Raw genomic sequence first — 27,600 nt, 5'->3', positions numbered from 1 at the left:
AACCATGAGAGACTCATATTGAGAACAAACTGAGGGCTGCCAGAGGGGAGGTGGGTAGGGGGATGGGCTAAATGGCTGATGGGCATTAAGGAGACACTTGTTGGGATGAGCACTGGGTGTTCTATGTAAGTGATGAATCACTACATTCTATTCCTGAAACCACCTTACACTCTATGTTAACTAACTTGGATTTAAATTTAAAAAAATAAATAAATAAGGCCTTCACTTATCAGCTAGATTAAGAAAGAAGGTGGGTTAGGAGGGGCCTCAACAGAGCCAGACCATCAAAAATCATTTTTAGAGGCGTGGGCATTTGTTTTTGGAAAGAAAAACAGAACAAAACAAAACAGAACTACACCACCATTAGAAAGAGAAGTGCTGACAACTTCCAAGCAGTATTTTAAGCAGATAGTTACATCTGTATGGTCACATTCCATAATTAGGGTATGCCTCCCTTTGAACCTTCACGGGTGCCATTTGTCTTCTTACAGGAGCTTTCCCTGTCTTGAGGAAGTCATGTGACCAACCCAGAGTACAGCTCAGAAAGGGGCAACCCAGGAGAGAATGGGATGAAGGCAGCTGTGATGACGGGGCTTTTGTGAAAGGGGCAGCAGTTTCCCTGTCTAGACCCTGTATGATGATCAAGTGTAGACCCTGAAAGCTCAGCCTCCAGCCTGCCCATCAATTCTGCTCGTTGACTCTTTATCTATCTATCAATCTATCTATCTATCTTAATGCTTTTATTTATTTTTGAGACAGAGACAGAACATGAGCAGGGGAGGGGCAGAGGGAGACGGAATCCTAAGCAGGCTCCAGGCACTGAGCTGTCAGCACAGAGCCTGACGCGGGGCTGGAACTCATGGAGTGTGAGATCACGACCTGAGCTGAAGTCAGACGCTTGACTGAGTCACCCAGGCGCCCCTGCTCATTGACTCTTAAAGTAAAATTCCCTTTCTGCCTAAGGGGCCAAAAGTATTATTTAATATCTTGAATAGAAGATAAGTATCTTGAACAGAAGATAAAAGGGTAGTTTGCTCAAAATCCTTTTTTCAGTGCCTGTCTTCTGAAAGAAAAGAACTTCCTGAGCATCTGGCCAGAAGATGATCATTACCCTTGATCTGGGCTAGGTATTCACCCATAACAGACATAATCTAATGCAGCTTTTAGAACTAAGTATCCAGTGAACAGAAGCATGCAATTCCTCCGAAATCACTGAGGTGAGGACCGGATAAAAGAAAAGGATTTGCTTACAGTGGCTAAGTTGCCCTTGTGACTTTGTGCCCCATGTCTCCTCCACTCTCTTCTCAAGGGACCATCCTCCATTCTGGACCTGCTCACCACTTACAAGTCAAGCCTCAGTCGAGGCACATCACTCCTCCTGGTTGCCCTAACTCCTGTGTAGAGCACCACTTCCAGAGACAAGAAGAGGCTAAGCCTACAACCTCCTTTGTGGCATCTTTATTTTTCTGATACATGAACAAGGTGAACAACGGTCAGAAAAATCAGCTGCACTGAAACACTTCAGCCAGTCGTAAAACAGAGGGCACACAGACATGGAGGGGTGATGATAGCAATCCCAGACCAGCTTCCCCCAAAGGGCTTGTACTCCAAGCCTACAGCCAGAAGGTGCTCTGGGAAGGACTGTGCAGTACACATCTCTGGTGAAGAGGGACAAAGAAGGACCAGTCACAATAGGGACTGCAGCCAGGCATGAGTTTAGTGGCTTCTGGCCTCACGCTCCTGCTTGATGAAGTTGATTAGCCCATTGGTGGAAGCGTCGTGAGAAGTCACTGGGCTACTGCCGTCAAGCTCAGGCTCGATTTTCTTGGCCAGCTGCTTTCCCAGCTCCACCCTGGCAGGACGATAAGAATAAGAGGAAGGTTCCAGCATCACCAGTGAAATCCGTAAGCCTGCCCACAGGCATTCTCCACCCTCCCCTTGAGGAGCAGCAACTCACCCCCACTGGTCAAAGCTGTTGATGTCCCAGATGATGCCCTGAACGAAGATCTTGTGCTCGTACATGGCTACAGAGGTGGCAGATGGGGCACATTAGGGCTCTACCAGCTTCATTTCATCCAACCTACCCCAGGCCAGGACCTTCCCCGCTCACTCACCAATCAAGGCTCCCAGAATGAATGGTGTGAGCTTGGTGAACACAATAGAGTTGGTTGGGCGATTTCCTTCAAAGACCTTCAGAAAACACCCAGGAATGTCCCCTGGTTAGTTGTGATCCCCAAATAACTTAAGAGGGGATGTACACCCTGTCCCAGAGGTCGGGATGTGCAGATCTGTAAGGACAGCCCCTCCTACTGAGTAGGACAAGACAGGCACGCTGTGAATCCTTGCCCTGGCCTCACAACTTTTATCCTTCCGACTCCAGGATGCCACCCACTTCAGAAGTCCTGACCTTGTGTGGCAACAGCTTCTCAAAGTCCTCTGGACTCTTTCCTGCAGCCTGCAGCTCCTTCCGGGCCTCCTCTGTCGACTTCCCCTTCATCAGGGCCTCAGTCTGGGCCAAAAAGTTGGCCATGAGGATCTGACAAGAGAGACACCCAGTTCTGCCAAGAAGTACTGTCTGAGCTTCAGGCAGAGGGGCAAGACTGCCTGGCAATTCTCAGCTGGGGTAGTCCCAGCCTCGGTCAGGTTGCCAGCCCCCAACGTAGAGCTCAATGGAAGTGAGAGGGGACGGCAGGTCACATCTGATGACAGGGTAAAGTAGGTAATGACAATAACTACCCTTTCAGGAACACGCCTGACTTGCCGAGGACCCTGCTAAGAACTTTAGCAATAGCTATCTTGTAAGATTCTAAGGGGCAAAAGCATCCCCTCTCTTTCCTAGTTGAGCCTGTCTCCCCAAGTCAACAGTGCTGAATCACAGAGGTAGAGAGAGGAAGAATCAGAATTCAAACCCAGGTCTCTGACTCCAAAGCCTGTGCTCACAGTTACCCATGCTACTCTGCACACCTAACATAAGGTGCACTCAATCCTCTTCAAAGCCAGTGTCAGGTCAGGTTAGGTACTAGATGGTTTTCCCATTTGCTGCTGTGGTAAGTAAGATCTTTGCCCCCGCCCCTGCTGTTGCACCTATATAGGTTACAGGACATGGCAAAAGGGATCTTACAGACGGAATGAAGGTAACAGACGCTGAGATAGGGATAGGTGGGCCCAATGTAATCACATGGGCCCCAAAAAGTAGAAGAGGAAGGCAAATAAGTTGGTCAGAGAGAATCAACAGAGGAGGCAGGACAGAAACAAAGCTGGAGAGGGACTCCACCTACCACTACTGGTTCTGAGACAGTGCCACAGGCCAAGGTGGCTTCTTGGAGCTGAGAATGATCCGCTAGCTGCCATCAAGGAAACTGGACCTTGGTCCACCCTGAGCAAAGACCCAGTAGAGCCTGCTGGACTTCAGATCCATTGAAACCCATATAAAAACCGGGTGTTGTCTTAAGCCATTACGATTGTGTAATTTGTTATGGCAGAAACAGGAAACTAGTATAACCGCCAACCAATGCATCAGCTCTTTAATAGTTTGGGTGTAATGTGAGCCTGACAAAGTGTGAGGAGAGGCTGGATGGGGCTCTTACCTTGTGATGCAAACCCTTCCTTATTGGGTGCTGGGTCTGGACTGGGATGAGGAAGTCACAAGGTATCATCTTGGTGCCTGTAAGAGGGCACAGCGGTCACCCAAGCTCCTACCCTAGCCCATGGGGGCCACCCACATGGCCGATAGGAGAGTGTTGACCTCAGGGAGAAGTCTCTGCCAGGGGGCCCTCCCCCTCCCGAGCAGCACCCCTGCCCATGCCAGATGGGCCCTACCTTGGTGGATAAGCTGGTAGAAGGCATGCTGGCCATTGGTCCCTGGCTCCCCCCACACAATGGGGCCCGTCTGGTGGTCCACACGAGTGCCGGACTTGGTGATGTACTTCCCATTGGACTCCATGTCACCCTGGAACAGGGACAGAAACCCAGCCCTCTATCTGCAAGTCTTCTTTTCCTCATGCACCATGCCCAAATCCTGCCTGAGACGCACCAAGTATACCTGCCCTGCCCTGTGGGGTATCATCAGGCATGTTCCTTTCATCGCCCCTTGAGGACACAGGCTCGTGGCTTTCTGGCTTAGAGCACTGCAGGAAGGTAAAGGTGGGGATGGAGGTCTAAGGAGGACCTCCCTACGGGCAGAAACCAGTCACAGTATATTTAATTGGTGTATTTCTTTTTAAATTAATTTATTTATTAAAAAACATTTTTCTTAATGTATATTTGTTTTTGAGAGAGAGCACGCAAGCTGGGGAGGAGCAGAGAGGGAGATACAGGATCTGAAGCAGGCACCAGGCTCTGAGCCCAACGCAGGGCTCGAACCCATGGACCACAAGATCATGACCTGAGCTGAAATCGGACGCTTAACCAACTGAGCCACCCAAGTGCCCCTCAAGTTTATTCATTTAGGTGATCTCTACACCCAGTGTGGGACTCGAGCTCATGACCCTGAAATCAAGAGTTGCATACTCTTCCAACCAAGCCAGTCAGGTGCCCCTCTTTAACTGTTGCCTTAGGGAAAGACTGGCTGAGGTCTGTCACCTCAACTAGATGCTGGACTGTGGGGAGCCCTGAAAAGAGGCCCCCTGAAAGAGAATCTGGACCAGGAGAGATGCTGTTTGGTCCCTGGGGGCCCTGGAGATTCGAGGGGGTGCAGAAGGCTGTGAGTAGCCCAAAGAGGCACCACAGACTGGGTGTGAGTTGCTTTTCTAGAGGGACAAAAGCAGTGCAAGCCATAGGGGTCCAGGCCGATGGCCCCCACCCTATCGCAGGCACACAGTGATGGCCAAGGAAGAAATGACCGAGCTGAGACCCATGCCCTAGCCAAGCCAGGGTCTGACTGGCCATCATGATAACCAGTCATGCCCCTCTATGGTCGTCAAACTTGGCTAACACTCAGATCAAACAGACCCTGGTAACAAAGAGTCACCCTGAGACTGGGAACAGAGGTGGGCCTTGGCTATACCCAAGGGCAGTGGGGGAGAAAAGCCCCTGGAGGGGCAAGAACCTGGGCTCATGGGCCTCCCAGTCCCCCGCACAGGCTGACCCAAGACCTGGCCTGGCAGCTGGTACCTGCTGGAAGTAGGCGGCAAAGCGGTGCAGGTACTGGTCATAGGGTAGCATGGCCTGCGTCTCACACCCAAAGCAGTTGATGTACCAGATGCCCAGCAGAGCCAGCAGGACGGGGGCGTTCTTCTCCAGGGGTGTGGTACGGAAGTGCTGGTCCTGAAACAAGAGCAGGGTCAGTGAGAGCCGAGCAGCTGCCCAGGAGGAGAGGGAGCTGGAGCAACTACATGTCTCTGGCAGAGAACATGAGCCTCAGCACTTACCATCCAGTGAGCCCCTGAGAGCAGCTGCTCGAAGTTGTCAAATCCTGCGACACAAAAGCAGCGTCAACAGAAATGGTCATGCCCGGTGCCCTTCTGGCAGTGGACACAGCTTCTTCTGGACCCAAGGAAAGGCTGAGGTGCAGCCAGAAGAAAAAGGACCTGGGAAGACTTGGGCCTACAGAAAGTCTTTCTAATCAGAGTCTGCCCTCAGGGCAAAGGCAGATCTAACTTCATCCACCATGGGAAATGGCAGGAGGGCAGTTGTGAGGGACAGAGATCAAGGCCAACCTGCAAACCCAAGAGAAAAAAGGCCTGCCGTCCTGACCCGAAAGAAATGTTCCAGCCAAGGGGAGAGGGGCCAGCATCCTCTGTGGGTCAGGAAGGTGTTCAGGGACATGAGACCCCACTCCTGACCTCAGACTACAATATCATCTCCCAAGACTAAAACAAACACTCACCCACGTGCAGTGCAATGGAGAGTCCAATGGCTGACCACAGCGAGTAGCGTCCTCCTACCCACTAGGAGAGACAGGAAAAGGTGCTGAACAAGGGTTGGCGCACCCCGCCCCCCCTCCCTCCTGCCACAAAACTTGCCCCCTGAAAGCAAGGCTCTTCCACAGGTGCAGCATGGAGGGCCAGGCCCAACCCACCTCTGCGAAGCAAGACAGCAGGCCAGGCGCTGGCAACTCTTTGTGCTGACCAACAGGACAGACTACGGGTGGGACTGATCAGAGCCACAAGACCCAACCGGAGACCTTACCATGGCTGGCCCTGTCTCCTCAGACACAGAGAGACCCGGCGCACCTCGTACCTGCGCCAGGCCCGGCCTTCTCCTCCGATAGACCCAGCGCCTCATACCTGCACCAGGCCTGGCCTCCTCCTCCTCCGACAGACCCGGCGGCTCATACCTGGTACCAGGCCCCATCTCCTCAGACAGACCCACAGACCCAGTGCCTCCTACCTGCGCCAGGCCTGGTCTCCTCAGACACAGATCCAGCACATCGTACCTGGTACCAGCCCCACTTCCTCAGACACCAACAGACCAGCATCTCATACCTTGCCGGGTCTAGGCCCTCAGACACTGACAGAGCCAGTGCTTCATACCTGTGCCCGAGCCTCTTCGAATACTGACAGACCCAGCACCTCATACCTATGTCACGCCCGGCCGCCTCAGACACCGACAGACCCAGAGCTCATACCCGTGTTTGGTCATGTCTCGTGAGACGCTGACAGACCCAATGCCTCACACCTGTGCCAGGCCTATTCAAATACCGACAGACCCAGCCCTTCATACCTGTGCCAGGCTCTACCTCCTCACACTCTGACAGACCCAGCACCTCATACCTGTGCCAGGTCCTGCTTCCTCAGACACTGACCGACCTAGTATCCCATACCTGTATCCAGCCTCTCTGAACAGTGACAGACCCAACATCTTGTACCTGTGGCGAGCCCACCTACCTGGGCACTAACAGGTCAGAATCTCATACCAGTACCCGGCTTGGCCTCCTTCGGCAGTGACAGACCCAGCGCCTCCTACCTGTGCCAGGCCCTGCATCCTCAGACGAACAGACCCGATGCCTCCTACCTGTGCCCAAGCACACTTCCTTGAACAATGAAAGATCCAACGCTACCTGGCCTTGGCCCTGCCTCCTCAGATACTAATATGCCTGGGCGTGGCCTTGCCCCTTCTGATACTGACAGACCCAGTGCCTCATATCCAAGCCTAGGGCTGCCTCCTGGGACAGTGACAGGCCCAGAGCTCATACCTGGTCGTAGTCTCAGCCCCAAGACATACACAGGCCTACCATTCACACTTGCAGATTCTACTCGGTATCTTCCTGAAACATTCACATCTTCTTAACAGCCATTTATAGAGCACCTACCACATAGCTATCACAAGCAACAGAAGCAGCCCATGGGGGCTCCCCAGATGTGTAAATGAAATAATCGTGCCAATAAATGTGAAATGAGATATAAGTGCTTGGGAGAAAGGAAATACACCAGTGAAACCAATTATGAAAGGAACCTGAGGAGTGCTTGAGCTTGGATCTAAGGAATGAGCAGGCATTACCCAGGAAAGCACTGAGTGGGGAGAAGCATTCCAGCAGCCAGCACAGCATAGGCAAAGGTCCTGTGGCTAGAGCAGCCTTTCTCAATAGTGAGAGAGTTAAGCCCCACAGAAAATACTTTCAGTGACTTCACTTCTTAACTGTCCCAAGGATGGTCCAAGGCTAGTACTCTCCTAGAAGCAAAGAAGAGATGCTGATTCATTACATCGCCTGGATGCTTTGGGGCATTAGGGCTTAATTCTCTATTGGAGGCCCATTGAGACAGGCTGGGCAAGAGAAGCACAGCACATTCTAGATGAAAGAAGCAGCGGAGCTGGAGGGTAGAAGCTGAAAGGCAACGCTGGAGAATGAAGCAGGGAATGCCAGGGGTCATCAGGAATGTGACAGTACTGTGGAAGAGGGTGCAAAGGACTGATTCAGGAACTTCAATCAAATAGGGTGAATTGAGAGAATGAGAGAATCAAGTGCAGCCCAGAGGTTTTTGGCCTGGGTAATGAGATGAACAGGGAGGCCCTTCACCTGGAAACAGTCCAGGTTTGGGGAAACCTTACCTGACAGACACCGTCCCAGGGGCCAAACCATGTATGACATGGGCTCTCAGATCTCACCGAACAGACTCAATTCTAGAAAGCAGACTGCCAAGCTGCTGATTTTGGCTGAGCCATGTCATCAGACCTCACTTTTGGGAGCCAGGCAATGCCAGTGTCTGACTTGAGCCTCTAAGACCTCCACCTACAGGACACAGTCTCTAGAACTCATGTTCGCTGCAGCGGCTCTTTCAGATCACACCTTATAGCTCCTCGGTCAGTTCAGCATTCTATGCCTCTCCCACAACAAACCTCACTTTATCTAACTAGTTATAATTCTATTATTTCCCTCACCTGAGTAACTCAGACCCCAGTGCTATAGACGACACCCTGGACTGGCTAGAGATCCTCATGCCTCTGCAATACCATGAGCTCTGCCTATCATGCATGACTGGGGTACTGAGAACAGGAAGCTGCCCTGGCCAAGGCATTCCATCTGTCCTACCTGATCCTAAGGGTCCCCAGGCAGACCCAGGTACACATACCTACGATGACTCTGGCTTTCCCTTGAGGGCAGCCCATGCTACCCAAACCATGCCTGATCCTACCACCGAGGACCCCACCTGCACCTGACCCATATTCTCAGGCCTCACCGGCCACATCAGTTATGCATTCCTGGGCTAGAGCTTGCCTTCTCATTTCACCTAACAAGCCCAGGGATGCCAACTCATACCTGAATCCAGGTGACAAGAACCCACCTAAGATCACACTTATATACCTCTACCCACATGACTCCGGATCCACGGACTCACGACACTGCATGGATGCAGCGGCTTCGCCTGTGAGGTTAGCTCTGCCTACCTGTGTCCCGCTCCAGTATCTCATACTACAGGGTCACACACCTGTCAGAGACTGGCTCCAGGAAGCTCAGCGGGTGTACCCAGCTCCACGTATCTATGCCTGACCCCCCACATCTCAGATGACAGACTCGGGCGTACTTCCCTGAGCCCAACTCAGACTCCTCACACTTTCCTGAGAGACTCAGCTCTGTCTAAACAGGCCTGACCTCAACTCCCAGGCCCAACCTGAGAAACCCAGCTCCATATCCCTTGTCTGACATGGATCTCGGCATCTTGCAGATCCGACATTAGCAGCCACTGCTTGACCTGGCAACAACCGCTCACTGAGGAGCCTCAGACCTCATCAGACACAAGTATCTCTGTGTATACCAGTGCTCTAGAGACGCCCCCCCGCCCCCTCCTTGAGATGTGGCTCTCCCTCCCTGTGACTAACCCATGCTCTCCAAGCCTCCCCTCTAACTCTAAAACCTGGGCCAGCACACCTAAGCCAGAGCCACGTTCCAAGGACTTCACCAACAAGACTCAAGTGTAGATCTCTGGCTCCAAAGTCCATGCTTGAGAGAGCCACATCTACCTACTCTCGTCTAACTTAGGGCTTACAGATCTCCCTTGAACCCCACAGTGTCTGTCTACCTAAAGACCCCAATGCTGTGGGACTCGCCTGTGGCCACTCCACCCACCCAGGCTTAACCTTCTTCAGGCCCCACCACAAAGATCCAAGGGTACATGCCTTTGCCTGAATCCAACACCTGAAAGTCAACTCTACCTCCCTCCTCAGACCACACCTGGCAGGCCAGCTCCACCTACCTTTGCTTGATCTTGGGTCCCGAGACCACACCTGGCAGGGCAGATCTGCCTACTTTACGTGCCTGTGGCTCTTACACTGCAGTTGGTGGGCCAGCTCTACCTACCTTCTATGACCCTGGCTCCTTATACTGTACCTAGCAGGCCAATTCTGCCTACCTGTGCTTGACCTTTAGCTCCTCAGACCATATCTGGTGGGCCGCTTCTACCTACCTGTGCATGACTCTGGTCTTTGGATCACACCTGGAGGGCGATTTCTACCTACCTGTGCTTGACTCTGGGTCCTCAGACCACACCTGGCAGACCAGATCTGCCTACCTTACATGCCCCTGAATCCATACATAGACCATACCTGGCTGGCCACATCTACCTACCTGTCTCTGACCCCAGCTCCTCTAACCTGCCAGGCCAGCTCTGCCTACCTGTGCTTAACCTTGGCTCCTCAGACTGCACCTGGTGGTCGTTCTACATACCTATGCTTGACCCGGGCTCCTCAAACCTGTCCTGGCAAGCCAGATATGCCTACCTGTGTTTGACCCCAGTTCTTCAGACTTAACCTGACAGGCTAGTTCAACCTACTAGTGCCTGACCTTGACACCTTAGACCATACCTGGTGGGCCAGTTCTACCTACCTGTGCTTAATTAACACTGGCTCCTCAGACCTCACCTGGCAAACCAGATCTGCCTTCCTGTGTTTGACCCCAGTTCTTCAGACTTGATCTGACAGGCCAGTTCTACCTACCTGTGCTTGACCCTGAATCCTTAAGACCAATGGCTAGTTCCACCTACCTGTACTTTACCCCAGATCCTCAGATCTCACCTGGTGGACCAATTCTACCTACCCATGCTTGACTTTGGCTCCTCAGACCACAAATGATAGTGCAATTCTACCTACCTATACTTGACCCTGGTTCCACAGACGTGACCCGCAAGCCAAATCCGCCTACCTGTGCTTGACCTCAGTTCCTCAGACTTCACCTGATATGCCAATTCTACCTACCTGTCCTTGATCCTGGCTCCTCAGACCATACCTGGTGGGCCAATTCTACCTACCTATGCTTGACTTTGGCTCCTCAGACCACTACACTGTCGTGTAGTTCTACCTACCTATATTTGACCCTGGTTCCTCAGACCTCACCTGGCAAACCAAATCTGCCTACCTGTACTTGACTCCAAGTGCCTCAAACTTTACCTGATAGACCAGTCCTACCTACCTATGCTTAACCTGGGCTCCTCAGATCATATCCTGGTTCCTCGGACCTCACCTGCTGGGCCAGCTCTGCCTACCTGTGTTTGACCTTGGCTCCTCCAACAACCCTTGGTGGGCCAGTTCTACCTACCTATGCTTGACTTTGGCTCCTCAGACCACAAATGGCAGCGCAGTTCTACCTACCTATACTTGACCCTGATTCCACAGACCTGACCTGGCAAGCCAAATCTACCTACCTGTGGTTGACCTCAGTTCCTCAGACCTCACCTGATATGCCAGTTCTACCTACCTGTCCTTGACCCTGGCTCCTCAGACCATACCCGGCGGGCCAATTCTACCTACCTATGTTTGACTTTGGCTCCTCAGATCATACCCTGGTTCCTCAGACCTCACCTGCTGGGCCAGCTCTGCCTACCTGTGTTTGATTTTGGCTCCTCCAACAACCCTTGGTGGACCAGTTCTACCTACCTGTGCTTGACCTTGGCTCCTCACACCATACCTGGTAGGCCAGTTCTACCTATCTGTGCATGACCCTGGTTCCTCAGATCTCATCCGATAGGCCAATTCTACCTACCTTTGCTTGATCTTGGCTCCTCAGATCATACCTGGTGGTCTAGTTTTACTCACCTGTGCTTGACCTTGGCTCCTCAGACCATAACTGGCAAGCCAATTCTACCTACCTATGCTTGACCCTGGTTCCTCAGACTTCACCTGATAAGCCAGTTCTACCTACCTTTGCTTGACCCTGGCTCCTCAGACCATACCTGGTGGGTCAGTTCTACCCATCTATGCTTGGCCCTGGTTCCTCAGACCTTACCTGGCAAGTCAGGTCTGCCTACCTGTGCTTGACCTCAGTTCCTCAGACTTCACCTGATAGGCCAGTTCTACCTACCTATGCTTGACCTTGGCTCCTCAGATCGTACCTGGAGGTGTTACCTGTGCTTAACCCTGGTTCCTCAGACTGTACCGGGTAAGCTAGTTCTACCTACCTACCTGTGCTTGACCCTGGCTCCTCAGACCTCACCTAGCAAGGCAGATCTGCCTACCTGTGCTTGACCTCAGTTCCTCAGACTTCACCTCATAGGCCAGTTCTGCCTACCTGTGCTTGACTCCAGTTCCTCAGACTGCTTGATATACCAGTTCTACCTACCTGTGTTTGACTCTGCTTCTTCACACCTCACCTGGCAAGCCAGATCTGCCTACCTGTGCTTGACCTAGGCTCCTCAGATCATACCTGGTGGTCTAGTTTTATTTACCTGTGCTTGACTCTGGCTCCTCAGACCATACCTGGTGGACCAGTTCTACCCACCTATGGTTGATCCTGGTTCCTCAGACCACACATGCCAGGCAAGCTCTGCCTACCTGTGCTTGATCTTGGCTCCTCCAACCACCCTTTGTGGACCAGTTCTACCTACCTGTGCTTGACTTTGGCTCCTCAGATCATACCCGGCAGGCCAATTCTACCTACCTGTGCTTGACCCTGGCTCCTCAGACCTCACCTGGCAAGCCAAATCTGCCTACCTGTGCTTGACTCCAGTTCCTCAGACTTCACCTGATAGGCCAGTCCTACCTACCTTTGCTTGACCTTGGCTTCTCAGATCATACCTGGCGGTTTTACTTACCTGTGCTTGACTCTGACTCCTCAGACCATACCTGGTGGACCTATGGTTGACCCTGGTTCCTCACACCTCACCTGCCAGACCAGCTCTTCCTACCTGTGTTTCACATTGGTTCCTCAGACTTCACCTTGGTGAGCCTGTTCTACCTACCTGGGCTTGACCCTGGCTTCTCAGACCATACTTGGTGGGCCAGTTTTGCCTACCTGTGCTTGACCCCTGGGTCCTCAGACCTCGCCTGGTGGGCTGGATCTGCCTACCAGTGCTGGACCCTGGCTCTTCAGACCACACCTGGCAGTGCAATTCTACCTACCTGTGCTTGCTTCTGAGACTGTACCTAGTGGGCTAGCTCCGCCTACCCATACCTCATCTCCGTTGCTCACATCTCACCTAAGACATTCGGTTCTTCCCAGGGCTGGACTGTGACTTATTAGAACTCATTGGACAGATTGAGTGTTGTGAACCTGCCCTAATCTTGGCTCCACAGACCTTACCTGATAAACCCTGCTGTACTCACCTGTGCTGAACTATGCTGACAGTCCCAAGGATACAAACCTGTGCCATTTACAGACTCCGTAGACCCTTCCTGAGAAACTCAATTCCATATACCTGTACCTGGCCACAACTCGTCAATCTTGCAAAATAATTCTACAAGATAGGCAGAGATGCAGTTCTATCTGCTGATCTTGACCTTACCTAGGAGATCCAGATCTAGTCACTCGTACCCAATCCTGGTTCCTGAGATCTCACCTGAGAGCCTGAGCCCTGTCCTCCTGACTTCACTTCATATCCTCAGAGATCATCTAAGAGATACAGTTCTTTCTACATAAGCCTAACACCAGCTCCTTAGGCCTCGCCTGACAGATCTCGTCTACCGACGTATGCCTAAACTCAATGGTGAGACAGAGTTGAATGAACCTAACCATGGCTTTTCAGGTCAATCTACCTCTGCTTGCCTTTGGTTTCATAGATATTACCTGAAAAACTCAGCTCTACCCACCTGTGCTTGACCCCAGCTCCTCAGATTCAGAATACTAACCAGAGCCCGACCTCAGCATTCAGACCTTACTTGGTAGAAACCCAAAGTACAAACCTGTATCTCACCTCAACTCTTCAAGCCCACCTGACACAGACCTGTTCTACATCCCTGAGCCAGACCCAGAATTCATGGATGCAGTTCCCCTTCCCCTTCCTTTTGCCTGACTCCAGCTTTTCAGTCTTTTCCCAGGGGACCCAGGACCACCTCTAGGATCACCGAGTTGTGCACGACCAGAACTGCTGGATATCACCTGAGGACATAGCTCTGACCTGGACCTGACCATGGATTTCTAGTCCCCACTTGTCAGACTTTGCTCTCTCTGCCCTTTTCCGGCTCCAGTGTCCTTACCTGAGCAACCTGCTTCTACCTGTATGTGCCAAATCTTGGCTCCCCAGGCCTCCCTAAGAAACCTGCCTAGTTACACACACCTTGTCTGACTCTAGCTCCTGAGACCTCAGACAGATGTGGCTCTACAGACCGCCCTTGGCCGACTCCACTGTACAAACTTAATCCGAACAGATATTTCTCTCAGACGGGACAAATTCCTGGCTGCTTACCTGGGCCTGAGGGAGGACTGGTGAGAGCCCCTTGGTGCCTGAGTGACTTGGGCCTCAGACCTCTCACCCTATAGACGTGGGTCTCTAGACCTTTGTCTGCCACGAGCCTCTCAAACTGTACCTTACCAACACGGCTCCTGTATCTTTTTCACACGCCCCAACTCCCCAGTCCTCACCTTTTATAACTTGCTCTATTCCTAACTTTCCCTCTCTGGGCCCCTCAAACCCCACCCCAGCCAGAACCCAGTGCCAGAACCTTGGCTGGTTGTGGATCCGCAAAGGCCTCTGCAACCCCTGAGCTCTGCTTATCACACGTGGTCAGGATGCCGAGAGCCAGGTGGCTGATGTGGCTCAGGGGGCTTACGTGTATTTGCCTAATTCTGAGTTTTAATCACCTCATTTGAGTGATCACACACCCATGACCTGATGCTCACTTTGCAGAACCAGTCAAGAGAGACCCCGATGTATATGACTGTCCTATGCCAGGGACTTCACTTCACCGATCCAGGTTAAAGTACCTGTACATGACTTTGGTTTCTCAGACCTCACTTGATAGAACCATCTGTAAATACTGGTGTCTTTTCCAGAATTCATAGACCTCATCAGTACCTTTACCTGTCCTTGCTCCTCCTCAGAACTCACCTGTACCTGTCCTGGCTCCTCTTCAGACCCCACCAGTCAAAGTTAGCTCTCCAATGTATGCGGACTCTGGCTGAGCCGCTGAGCCCTGAGAAACCCCACTATTTACCATCGTACCTCTGCCTGATCCCGACACGAGGCTACCCCATGACTGACCCTAAATGACCAGGCTCACCACTTATATGTCCCCCTGCCAGACTGGACTCTTCTGATCTTACCTCAAAGCCAGTACAAAATCCCCTATGTCTGTCCTGACCCTCTGTCTCACCTGAGAGATACTAGGCTCCAGAAATTTCCCCTGTCCCTGGCTCCTCAGGTGACACCTCTTGATTCAAAATGATATACATCCTTAGTGACCAAGGCAGGTCCCTCTTGCAGCCACTGTGTATGTGGTATGCGTGGCCTGGCCCAGGAGGCCTTCATTGTGCCCACCTCGGTCACTCAGGCCACACTGCCCAGCCCCAGCCCCATGCCTTACCCCAGGCCTTACCTGGAGACCTGCGCCTCTCCCTAAGCCACACCCCCCTTCATCTCTGCACGCTGGACTGTTACGGCCAGTGAAAACCCACAGAGGGGTGACTGGCAGGCCACTCGTTCCTGACCACCTCCTGTTCAGGCTCCAGATCCCGGGAAAGAGGTAGAAGGCGCCTCCCCTACTTTATCAGACATGCAACATGTTAGAAAGCTGCACAGTCTCTCTCGACCGGGGTTCCTCATCTGAGCCACAGGATGAAGAAAATGATCTGAGTGACTCTTCTCAATTCTTCCAAGGATGGTACATAATTAGTCCCATTCTAGAAAGAAGTTAACTCATTACACACAACAGATGCCTTAGGGCCTTAGGGCTTCATTTTCTCCCAGACTCCGAGGCCTTCAGAGCTTTCAGAGATCACATCTGTGGATGCGGCCACCGAGCAAACAGCTCCCAGTCTAAAGGCTTGCAAACAGCCCCAGTGGGAAAACTCCCATTGGATGACACCCTCTTTGGTGTGCCTGCCACGGTCACGTGTTAGAACAGCGCCTGCTGCATTCACAGCACCCACACTGCGCCCTGCACCCCAAGCCTCCCCTGCATTCCACAGCCGGAGCCTTTCTCCCACCAGGGCCACGCTCAGGCAAGCCGCAAGGATAGGTCCCGCTCACTGTTTGGCACCAGCTGTGGCCATAGCTGAGATGAGTCCCTGACCACCTGCTGCTAGGGCTGCTCAGGCGAGGTTTGTTCTGCAGGCTGCCTGACAAGGCTCCGTGCAGGCCCCAGGCCTGGCACCTCCTCTCTGCCATCTGCCGGCTGTTCCCACCCCTCCGGAGCAGGCCTGCCCAGTCACACCTCCTGCCTCACCCTGCCCCTTGGCCTTTACAGATTGCAGCTGCAGTTCAGAAAAAGGTCAACACTGAGAATAACTCACAACCTCAAGTTTAGTGAAGGGGGTAAGGGTGGCTCCAGTTACCCCACGGTGGGGGCCACTGGCAGGCACCCAGGGGAATGTCATCTTGGCCTTGCAAGCTCAGCCCGCCCTCAGTGGAAGTGGAGCCCTCATCCTGACTGGGCTGCTCCTGCCCCATAAGCCTCTCTGAGGGCCTCTCGGCCATTTCCCAAAGCTAGGCATGCAGCAGGTGCTCAATAAATGTTGACCTGACCTCATAGGCCCCTCATGTTGTGTCTCAGTGGTCACGCCCGGCAAAGGACACATAATTCACCCAGCACAAGGAAGTGTCTTTACTTACATCCCAGAACTCGAACATGTTTTGAGGGTCAATCCCAAACTCCTTCACTTTAGTCTAAAAGGAGCAAAGGGAGAGAAAGAAGGAAGCCTACATTAGCTGGATGAGACCAGGAGCTCCTGGGTGCCAGGCGTCATGCCATTCAAGCTGCGGGCAGATGGGGCAGGGCTGGAGTAGCCGGTCAATGCCGGGCAGGAACCAGCAGATTTCACCCCTAGAACTGGACACAAGGCCGGCTCATACCCAGAAACAGCTGCAGCCTGGTGTCCGTGAAGCCCTCCTGTGGCGGGAGGCCACACCCCCAGTGCAGGGACCTGGCCCACACACTGCCCTGCAAGACCCACCTCCTGGACCTGTTGAGGTGCAGACACCAACCCATCCAGGACATGCGGGAAACTGAGCCCAGGGTGGGAACCCGAGAAGGGCAGGGGCCACCTCCCAGGCCAGGTGTCACACAGCCAGGACACCTGTCCAGCCCCTTCCAGTATCTGAGATGGTGACCCTTCCCCAGAAAGCCTTTAGGAGATGGCCAACCCTGTTCCTCAGGTGCTTGGTCCCCTGTGCACAGAGGGTCAGCAACCCTAGTCAGACAGGAGGAGATGACCCTACCGATGACCCTACCGACCAGTCTCAACTCTGCCGGCAGAAGGCAGACAGTGGTGCTCTGGTCAGCCAGCGTTAAGAGGTGCTCCTGCCTCCCCTCTGGGTAGGGCAGCCCTGGAGGCAGGGGTGCGAGTCAGATATGAGGGGCAGAGGAGGTGGGGGGAACGGTTAGGAAATCCTGTGTGCTTCCAGCTCTGACATAGCCTAGTACAAAGCCCACCAGACAGCAAGTGCCCACGAGGTTTGTTACTCCTGGCACACAGCCCCACCCCCCCACCTCGCACAGCCCCGGGCCAGGCAGACTGTAAGAACTGGCAGGCAGGAGACCGGTGTTCTAATCCCAGCTTCACTGACTCATGCAGTCACTGGGCAAAAATCCTTCACCGGGGCTTAATGTTCTTATATAAGAAATGGGATGCACCCTCCACCCCTACCCTGCACACCCCATGTGGGGACAGGCCAGGGGCAGGGTGGCACAGGCCAAAGGAGATCATGTGTGTGGAGCGTTCTGGATTTCAGCCAGGCGTCAGAGGTAGACAGGGTCAACGGGATCCCTCTTTGGAGCTGCACAGATGTGACGGCAGGACGCAGAAGGGGTGCTGTGCCGCTCACCTCCGTCACAGGCAACTGACCCCTTCTATCCCATCAGCCCAGCCAAGATCCCCAGACGTGTGAATCACATCTCAGCTTGAGTTTTCTGATAGGCTATGACCTTGACACCTTGATGTGGCCTGGGCCCTCCCAGGGAGGAAGTCTGGGAGCCCACACGGGCACTTACCGTGTTGGTAGACAGGGCGACAAAGTGCTTCGCGACTGCAGAAGGCTACAAGAGACAGAGTCAGGTTACACCGAACTGAGTCCAGAGGCCGCCCAAGGGTAGTGAGCCTCCCACCCCTGGAGAAACTGAGGTCCTGGGTGGGACTCACTGCTCCCAGTCCTGGGCTCTAAGGCTGTTGGAGGAGCCCCACGTCAAGGTCAAGAGGAGAGAGGAGTTAGAGGCCCAGCCTACCTCACAGGGACACAAGGCTGAGGGTCCCTTCCCTCTAAACAAATGAGTGTGGCCAGGGGTAGAGAAGGCCCTACAAGGCCAAGGGACCTTAAAGTGCCATCAGCTAGTCAGAGCAGGTTCTGGCACACTTGATATGTCTGGGACTGGGAAACGTCTTAACCAGAAAAGGTGGGCACCAAGAGAGGCTGCCTCCTGCTGCCAACGTCAGGAGAAATAGGGACCCATGTAGCATTAGGTTTGGTCACTCAGGTGGGACAGGCAGGCCCACCCCGTCCTTCCCAGCCCACGCAGTGCCCACCACCCACCCCAGCACTCACATCCTTGGCAGACAGGAGAAACCACTCCTTCGCTGTCTCCGCATTCGTAATGGTCTCCTGGGTGGTAAAGGTCTACAGCCAGAAAGTACAGCAGTCAGTCCCCAGCTCAGGGTCGCTGTAACCCAGAGCCAGGGTTCAGTGGCAGAGGCCATGCGGGTGCCCAGTTATCACAAGGAGCAGTGACAGTCACTCCAACCTCTGCCCAACTGTCCACAAAGTCACAATGAGTGGTTCTGTCTGGGGCAGAGGCCTGGAAGTATTACCATGATCCTGTGATTCCAGGACTTCCCAACCAGATTGAGAAGAATCCTAGTGAAAGCCACATACACAGCCCCCATCCCACCCACACACACCACTCCTTCACCACAGGTCAAAGGCCAAAGCATCTTCCAGGAAAGGGGCAGTGGCCACGCTGGGAGCTCCTTTGGCCCAAGCTAGGCTGTGATCTCAGAATCCAGATGGAATTCTTCATATTTTATGTGCACTGATGGGAGTAAACAGGGCATAAATGGCCACAAACAAAACCCAGGCTGGGCACAGATCCCACAGAACAAGCAGGTATGAAAGTTCTGGGGCGCCTGGGTGCCTCAGTGGGTTAAGCGTCCAACTTCGGCTCAGGTCATGATCTCACAGTTTGTGAGTTCGATCCCCGCATCGGGCTCTGTGCTGGCAGGGCAGAGCCTGGAGCCCACTTTGAGTTCTGTGTCTCCCTCTCTCTCTCTCTCTCAAAAACAAACAAACAAATAAGCAAGCAAACAAGACGAAGGTTCTAACTGACCAGTTCGGGTTTCCATCAGGTAAACCGCATTTACCGCCTGACAAGAACAGTCTGAGCACAGCTTGCCAGACCTGATCCACGAAGCACGATGTGCTCAGGAGGGTCTACCCACCCCGCCCCACCCCCACCAACCACACACAGGGCTGGGGAGCCAGGCTGGGTCCAAGGCCCGTACCTTGGAGGCAATGATGAACAGGGAGGACTCGGGGTTCAGGGTGGCCAGAGTTTTGGCAATGTGGGTCCCATCGATGTTGGAGACAAACCAGACCCGGGGACCTCCTGAAGAATATGGCTTAAGGGCTTCAGTCACCATGAGGGGTCCCTGTGGGTAGATGCAGCATCAGAAAACAAGACTCAGGGCCTACAGAAGTGGGGAAAGCCAGGTCTCACCCTGGAAAAACCAAGACTCTGGGTGGGACCCCTCACCCCATCCCAAAGGAGTCCTCCTTACCAGGTCAGAGCCACCGATGCCAATGTTGATGACGTCCGTGATGGGCTTGCCTGAGTACCCCTTCCAGTCACCGCTTCGGACACGCTGGTACAGAGTGGGAGGTGTGTTCAGCCCAAACGTCCAAGTATAAAGTGCTGCTCAAAAGGATCCTTACATCTCAAGCCCAACGTCCAGACCCTCACAGGGTCCTACTGAGACCACACTGGCAAATCCCTGCCATACTCACCCCCCCCAGCTAGACTCTATTTCATCATTAACAAAGTGGGGGACACCCCCATCTCAGTAACACTGTCAGAATTTGCCAAACGGGGGTGAACTCTCAGCAGAATCTAATGTATGAGAGACTGAGGGACGTGAAATGCCAACTACTGGCGCTGGTGCCAGGGACAGGACCATCAGACATGCAGCCAAGCTCCACATGGACCCCACCGATTCCTGTCTCCTGGTGTTTACAACACTGCATACCACCCCCAAGCTGAATAAGGGACCTGTGCACCCATCAGGTACATTAACCCGTTAGTCGTGTTAAAGGAACCGCCTAGCTTCTTGGGTTTAGAAATTCCCAGCTTCTCTAGACAACAGGGGCTAAAATTAAGAGATGGCTCTTTGGCAAAGATCAAATCTAGGGCACAGTGAGAAGGTGAAGCAGAGAGTGTGGCTATAAAATGCTTTGTTTAGATCTCAGAAGGAGCTAAAGTGGTAACACAGAAAACATTTTGGTCAAATATCCGGCTTCGGAGGAAACTCACTCTCAAAAACAATGATAGAAAAGGCCTTGTCTTGAAGATATTTGTAGGTATGGCTTTTGCCTGATGGAGTGAACCCCCCCTCAGTAAGCTTCATAGGAGACCCACAAAGACAACTGAATTGTCAGAAACACTACCGGCTTGGACTGAAAGGGACAGAGATAGTACAAAAGGAAAAGAGGGCTTTAGATACCCATGTTGTTTTTTTTTTTTTTCCCAACATTTATTTTTGAGAGAGAGCGAGCGAGCAAGCAGGGGAGGGGCAGAGAGAGAGGGAGACACAGAATCCAAAGCAGGCTCCAGGCTCTGATCGGTCAGTGTAGCGCCTGACGGTACGGCTCAAATTCACAGACCACAAGGTCATGACCTGAGCCGATATTGGAAGCTTAACCAACTGAGCCACTCAGGCATCCTTAGATACCCACGTTTCTATGGGCAGTAAGCAGGCCGAAAAACCTATGTAGCTGCAAACACAAACTACCTTTCAGGTAAAAAGAATGAATGAGGGCAAGGCCAAAATCCTTGAGAAATGATTCCTAGACCTTGAGTCCTAACCAAGCCAACCTCGAGTCTATGTCCTGCTGGATTTCAAAATGGTTTGGACCAATGACTCCTGTGTGCCTCCCCTCTCCCCTCTCTTTGAACAGGAATTCTCCTATATCAGCTATCCTACACCTACCTCACCGTTGTGGGTTGGGTGTGTGCGGTGCAAATAAATTGTTTCTTTAATTCACATGTCTTCACATCAAAAGGAAGTATATCTGAGTTGCATTAAAGGAAATGCAGATACTGCTCGACCTCTACCTCATTCTGATGATGAGGTTCTGGACTTCCAGCTGATCTTCTAACGGGATACAGCCTTAGGAGAAAGTGAGTAGGGTGTTCTCCATGTGGAAGGAACATAATCACTGGGAGCCAGAAGGCAGACTGTGTAGCCAACTCCCAAGATTGCTCCCAGTGGTCCTCACCTCCTTGTGTTCACGTCCTTGTGTTGTCCCCTCCTCCTTTGATCAAAACTGACCTATACAACTAACACAGTCGTACAGGAATGAAAGATGTAATTTCACGTGCTAGCTCAAGGTACCAAAAGACCCTGAGGCACTCTGTCTTGCTCTCCCTTGGATCACTCACTTGGGGAAATCAGCTGCCTTGCCATGAGGACACTGCTGTACGGAGGTCCGCAAGGTGAGGAACTGAAGCCTCCCCAAAGCCAGCATTAATCGCGAGTGAGTCCTCTTGGATGCAGATCCTGCAGGCTCCATCAAGCCTTCAGATGAGCGCTAACCTTGGCCAATATCTTGACTACAACCTTATGAGACCAGAACCAGCCAGCACAGCCGCTGCAAATCCCGAAACGTCAATCGCTGTCTTCAGCTGCTAAGTTTTGGGGCAATTTATTATACACCAATAGAAAACTACTACATACATCTTTCCCCAAACCAGTAAGACCCAGCAACCTTTTTCTTTTTTAAAATAATAAGGCAACCAATTGTCATGGGAAGTTTTCCATCAATAAAAAAATAAAGTTCTTCAGCTTCTCAAGCCTCCCTCTCACCATTAAAGTTTTGTTACAATAAAGCATCCCAGGGGAGAAAACTTGTGTCTTTAATATGACTACGCACAGCCTTTCTTCCACCAGATGGGGTTTTACAACACATGCCAGTTTTGCAATTTCCATTTCCAACTTCATTGCACATCCTCAACAGCAGGGCAGGTCAAGGTAACCATAGCTCCCTAATGTCTAATGGTGCCCGGGACTACAATATATAAACATATACTGATTTTACTAATTAGTTCGTTGATAAATGGGCTCAGGCTGTTTGTATTTTTTAATTTTTTTTTCATTTTTAAAGATTTTATTTTTAAGTAGTCTCTATGGCCAATGTGGGGCTCAAACTCACGACCCCAAGATCAAGAATCACACGCTCCACCGACTGAGCCAGCCAGGTGCCCTGAGCCCAGGTTGTTTGTGACTTTTGACACTATAATCAGGATCATGGCGAGCATCCTCAACCCGACCTTGGCAAACTTCTAACCTCAGCACAGCTATGGGGAGTGTTCCTCACCGTAGAATTGCTGCCACTCAGTAGCTTTTTTTGAACTATAAATACCCCATCAGTCTGAGTCAGGTATCCCACAGCCAGCTCTAAAGGAGTGCTTTCCTGGAAATAGCTTCCCGGACGGCCAGCGCCACACTCTCCACGCCGCAGGCCTGAGCACACACGCGCTCATCCGAAAGAGCACCAGCTTCTGACACGTGTCAGCTCCACCACTCACCCCCGATGGCTGGAAAGGCCCTTCCCTACACCCAAAGCCCATCATAAGTACCGACCACACTATTAAGGAACACTGTGGAATCCAGAGTCTCATCAGGATGCCAACCCTTCCTCACCCCACAAAGTTCTACTCATTTGGCCAGGCCACCAGGACTGATGGCCAGATCACTCCTGCTGTCTGAGGTCTGAAATGGCTGGTAGCCAAAGCAAACAGACTTGGGCCAGTCACAGGTGGGGGTCACTGCTCCCAGGGACAAGCTGACCAGAGCCCAGATTATCACTCTCAGAGCACACACAGCCCATACATGCTATGTGCATGTGTGCATGCACGCGCGTGCACACATGCACACACACACACACACACACACGTACATCACCCCTGTACCCCAGGCTTGAGGATGTCCTCTCACCCTTGCAGAATCGACCCTGGAACAGACACTAAGGCAACAGTGGTTGATGTGGGGAAATCTCTAGCTGATCTCTGAAGCAACATCTACACCCACCCACCACAGGAAAAGGAGGCACCGTTATGTGGACAGAGGGACATGTCTTACTTATTTACAAGTACAAATAAGCTGCAAAAAGTAGTTAAAAATGAACCCATGTGTGTGTATACGTGTGTACATACACGTTTCAAAGAAGAGAGAGATGTACGTATACACATAGCACACGCATAGGAAGCTTTCAGAAGATTTCACAGAAACTGCTATAAATGCTGCCTCTGGAGAGCAAGCTGGGGGCACGGTCAAGGAAATGTTAAAACATTGAATTTATCATGGCACCTAGGTGGCTCAGCTGGTTGAGCATCCGACTTTGGCTCAGGTCATGATCTCACAGTTCATGAGTTCAAGCCCCGCATCGGGCTCTGTGCTGACAGCTCAGAGCCTGAAGCCTGCTTTGGATTCTGTGTCTCCCTCTCTCTCTGCCCCTCCCCCACGTGCATGCACTCTCTCTCAAAAATAAGCATGAAAAAAATAAAGTTAAATAAAAAAAACCAGGGGTGCCTGGGTGGCGCAGTCGGTTGGGCGTCCGACTTCAGCCAGGTCACGATCTCGCGGTCCGTGAGTTCGAGCCCCGCATCGGGCTCCGGGCTGATGGCTCAGAGCCTGGAGCCTGTTCCGATTCTGTGTCTCCCTCTCTCTCTGCCCCTCGCCCGTTCATGCTCTGTCTCTCTCTGTCCCAAAAATAAATACACGTTGAAAAAAAAATTTTTTTTAATAAAAAAAAAATAAATAAATAAACCATTCAATTTATCTAGTTCTAGAATAAAAAATAAGGGCATGTTGCTAAAGAGATTAGAAAAAGCAAGTCTCTCTTCTACCTGCTCTACCTCCTCTCCTCTACCATCCCATCCCTTTAGGGGCCTCAGTTTTCTTTTCGGATCTTTATTCTGGCCAGACTGTCACCATGAGCCCACAGGTGATTACAGTTCAGCAAAGAGGTTGCTCTGTGGCTGCCAGTGGTAGGTCCATCACAACAAGGGTAGAGCCCCCAGGCCAGCGAGCACACAGACCGCCTCCATGCGATGAGGCCTTGAGTTCTCTCCAAGCAGAATGGAGGGGCGGCCCATCAAGGTCCCCAGATTCTCAAACACATGCACACCCACGGCCAAGGGCAAGTCTAGCGCAGGAGCTGCTTACCTGGCAGAAAGACTTCATCTTCTCCAGGACCCTGTTGACCTCTGGCATCACATCCTTACCATCCACCAGAATGGGGGTGTTTGACCGGTTCCGCAAGGCCACATGCAGCACTGCCCGATCCTGGGGATGCAGTCAGCGTGTGAAGACCCCCACCCCCACCCCCAGCCCAGGGCAGCCACGCCCCCGGGGGGGGGGCACAGTGCAGCCTGGCCGAGGAGTCAGCCCAGCCCTTTCTCCACTGACACGCAAGCGAGCCCTGAGGTGTGTTAGTACCACAGTCTTGTACTGAGAATCTACTGCGTGCTTCTGGGTGTAGAGGCTACCCCAGGACCTGGAGGAGGCAGGCGTGTGATGCTCCTCTTTGGCTACAGTCACAGGGGGAGGGAGACCAGGAAAAGCCCAGGGGGCCCCTCGGTGTTCAGAGCATGAAAAGCCAAGGAAAGAGGAACAGAGTGAGCAAAGGCAGAGAATGGGAACACAGGTGAGAGACAAGCAATCAATGGGCTCAGAGGACCAGGGCTCGTTAACCTTGTCTCACCTCCTCCGTGAGAGTACATGGTAGTTGCTGGCACCTTCTGAAAAGTACTCCCAGCCCCTTGGATGTGGAGCAAAGAAGGGACTCAAATGTCCCTCACCAAGCGGCCCCACCCCACCAACTGCCAGAACCCAAACCAAACCAAACTGTAGGCCCGTGACAGGTGCCAAGGAGCTGTCCTTGTCATGTGAGAGCAACAGTCCCATCAAGCTGAAGCCAGTAGAGGAGCCCTTGAAGGAAACAGCTCTATAGATCCCAGGTGGATAGGAAAGAGACGGTCTCTGGACTCCAACCCAAGGGGAGGTTCACTAAGGTGGAAGACATCATGCCACTCTACCCTCATCCTGCCCAACCTCACTCCTGTCCGACATTCTATAAGAAGATGCACTCCTCCAGGAAGCCCTCCTTGACTGCAGCTTCCCTCAGCCTAGCCCAGCAGTGAGACAAGTTGAGTTTGAAACTTTGCTATCTCTTATAACGTCTTGGATAACCGACTTGCCCTCTGAGCTTCAGATTCCTCTTGTGTGAGGAGGATAATAACACTGTGAGGATAAGACTCTTAGCACTCAGTGATTATTATGCCTCCAGGCTTCCACAGCAATTCAGGAACAGGGCCCCCAAGGCCTGGCTGTATCTCTGCTTCCTACTGATGCCTACCACTGAGGAGGTTGATCTTCTGTCCTAAGATTTCTCTTTTCACTAATAAAACTCAGAGCAAAGATAGACCAGAGTTAAGTTCTCTGAGCATGCCTTGAGAAGCCATCGCCCTGCAGGCTTGAGATGTGCTCTAGGCAGACAGCATTCCACCCTTACCAGGTCCAGACTGCCAGTCTTGGGGAAGATGCACCCCACGGCCCTGCAACCCACTCAAGGAAATAGGCTTCCAGGCTCCTCGTTAAGCAAAAACATTGCTGAAGAGCAGAGGTGAAGACACCGTGCGGTGCTCTCAGTCAGATGAACCCCAAAGGGAAGGAAGAGGCCCTGGAGGGTATGTAGAGTCGGCCATCCCCAAGCCAGCTCACCTCGGTGAAGTTGATCTTCTCGCCATTGAACATGCGCTCCCGGGCAGCCTCCACACCCCTGGACTTGGCCTGGGAAGAGAAGATACCGAGGCCTGATCCACTCACACTGGCAACCAAGTGCCCAAGCCACCAAACTCTGGCTTGATGCAGTCCCAGTGGGGCTGACAGACAGCTGCAGCCTGGTGCCCCCCACCCCACTGCCTGTGAAGGGTCTGCTCAGACACTGGCACCGAATCCCCTGGGACGCTGCTTAGAATCGGGGCGGGGGAGGGCAGGAGCTCAGAGCCCTGTGTCGGCACAGAGGCAGTGACTGAGGTCCGCTGAGGGAAGGAAATAAAATTGCTCGAGGACCTGTAGGCTCCCAGGACCCCGGTTCGCTTGCCATGCTGTGGGTCACAGGTCAAGCCCCCCACAGCAGAACATTACCAGGTCCACCAGCATCTGCATCACACTGTCGGTCACAAGGTTCTTTGAGTAATCCACCAGAATCCGCCCATGGTTGGTGTTCAGGGTCAAGCTGCAAAAAGATGGCAGAAACCACTGACCACACCCCGTTTCTCAGGAGAGCCCATTCCCCGACCAGAGCTGCATCCAGAAAAAAAACATTCTCCCTGAGCCACACCCCAAACAAGCCTCAGCTGCTCAGCACAGCGGTGCTGTCGCCTGTCTGCCCACCAGCACAGTGAATGGGGCCAGCCTCACACAATGGGGCTGCAGACCCTTCCTGAGGAGCCATTCCTCTGCTAAAACCGGGAAGACAACGGCTGGGTGCACTGCCCCTGCCTACCCCGTGGAGTGACCATTCCCTCCTAGAGCTTCCACTCTGCGACTCAACTTAATCGGGAAAGAACTCAGAAGGCAGGGCTGGTCATGGGGCTTCCAGTCTGGAGCCACAGACCTCCCCTCCCCAACACACCTGCACCAGTCACCGGAGCACCACGAGATTCCTGCCCCCCAAGATTTCCTCCCACTGATTCCTTTCCATTTCCTGGTCATGCATAGGTCTGCACACCGAGCTTCCTTCGTAGAAATCATGCCCCCACATCTGCACCTTTCTCCGCGGCTCCCCGCAAATCCCCTAGACCCGCCCACCCACATCGCAAACCTCGGGGGTCCCCGCCCGTTCTGGGCCAGGGGGTTCAGGGGACAGCCCTTTCCCGCCTGCTGCGTCAGCTAAGGCCCCAGGCCACAACTGCGGAAGGAGCCCCTTCTCAAATGGCAGGCATTAAAGGTGGGGGGCGGGGACAGAAGGTGGAGAGAGAGATGCCCCTGCGGAGGGAGAACGGCGGAGGGGCCTGCTTCTCATGACTAAGCAGTCCGGCTCCAAGACCTCCGCGAGCCCCCAGGAACCTGCTTCAAGGAGGCTTCAAGGACAAACTGGGGCCTGGGCCTGGGCCTGGGCCCCGATCCGTGGCCGGGGTCGGCCGAGGACCCCCGGGGACCGCCGGCCCGACCGCCCCGGCCCCGGGCCCGCACACCTGACCCGATGCGCGGCGCCCTGTGCACCCGGATCCGGGTCCCGCACGCCCGCGCCCCGCCTGTGGCCCCGCGCGCGCACCTGAAGTGGTTAAAACGTTCCTTGTCCCCCTCGAAAAGGCGGCGCAAGTTGAGGTCAGAGCCGTGCTCGCGATACCATTGCTGCAGCTTCTGGAATTGCGGGTTCTGGGTGAGCGCGGCCATGGCGACAGCAGCGGGGTACTCGGACTAGGACGTGCTTGGAAGAGGAAGAGGGGGCGGGCGGCGCGCAGCTAGCGGAGGCACGGTGCGCGGAATCCCCTTTATGGCGCAGGCGCAGTGCCCGCCCCGCCCCA

General features: G+C 53.1%; 1 protein-coding gene and 1 long non-coding RNA gene across 2 annotated transcripts; both read right to left on the bottom strand.

Annotated features, from left to right (window-relative positions):
• Positions 1 to 1,443: 1,443 nt before the first annotated feature.
• Positions 1,444 to 27,544, bottom strand: GPI (glucose-6-phosphate isomerase). Its single transcript, XM_027044864.2, has 18 exons — positions 27,348 to 27,544; positions 26,216 to 26,306; positions 25,790 to 25,858; positions 24,233 to 24,352; positions 19,571 to 19,654; positions 19,295 to 19,441; positions 18,342 to 18,413; positions 17,794 to 17,838; positions 16,416 to 16,469; positions 5,828 to 5,888; positions 5,370 to 5,413; positions 5,113 to 5,265; positions 3,820 to 3,949; positions 3,588 to 3,664; positions 2,408 to 2,536; positions 2,115 to 2,190; positions 1,958 to 2,024; positions 1,444 to 1,852 (listed from the first exon to the last, which is right to left on the bottom strand). Exons 1-18 carry the CDS (start codon positions 27,467 to 27,469, stop codon positions 1,717 to 1,719), a joined length of 1,677 nt encoding a protein of 558 aa, XP_026900665.1. The 5' UTR covers positions 27,470 to 27,544; the 3' UTR covers positions 1,444 to 1,716.
• On the bottom strand, positions 5,922 to 14,080 carry LOC106975784 (uncharacterized). Its single transcript, XR_003415849.2, has 3 exons — positions 12,127 to 14,080; positions 6,393 to 12,073; positions 5,922 to 6,294 (listed from the first exon to the last, which is right to left on the bottom strand). It is a non-coding gene; the product is annotated as an uncharacterized LOC106975784 (long non-coding RNA).
• Positions 27,545 to 27,600: the final 56 nt, after the last annotated feature.

The sequence above is a fragment of the Acinonyx jubatus genome, chromosome E2 (genome assembly GCF_027475565.1).
Source record: "Acinonyx jubatus isolate Ajub_Pintada_27869175 chromosome E2, VMU_Ajub_asm_v1.0, whole genome shotgun sequence".
In the NCBI taxonomy this organism is placed as follows: Eukaryota; Metazoa; Chordata; class Mammalia; order Carnivora; family Felidae; genus Acinonyx; species Acinonyx jubatus.
This window is presented reverse-complemented; position numbering and strand designations above follow the sequence as displayed.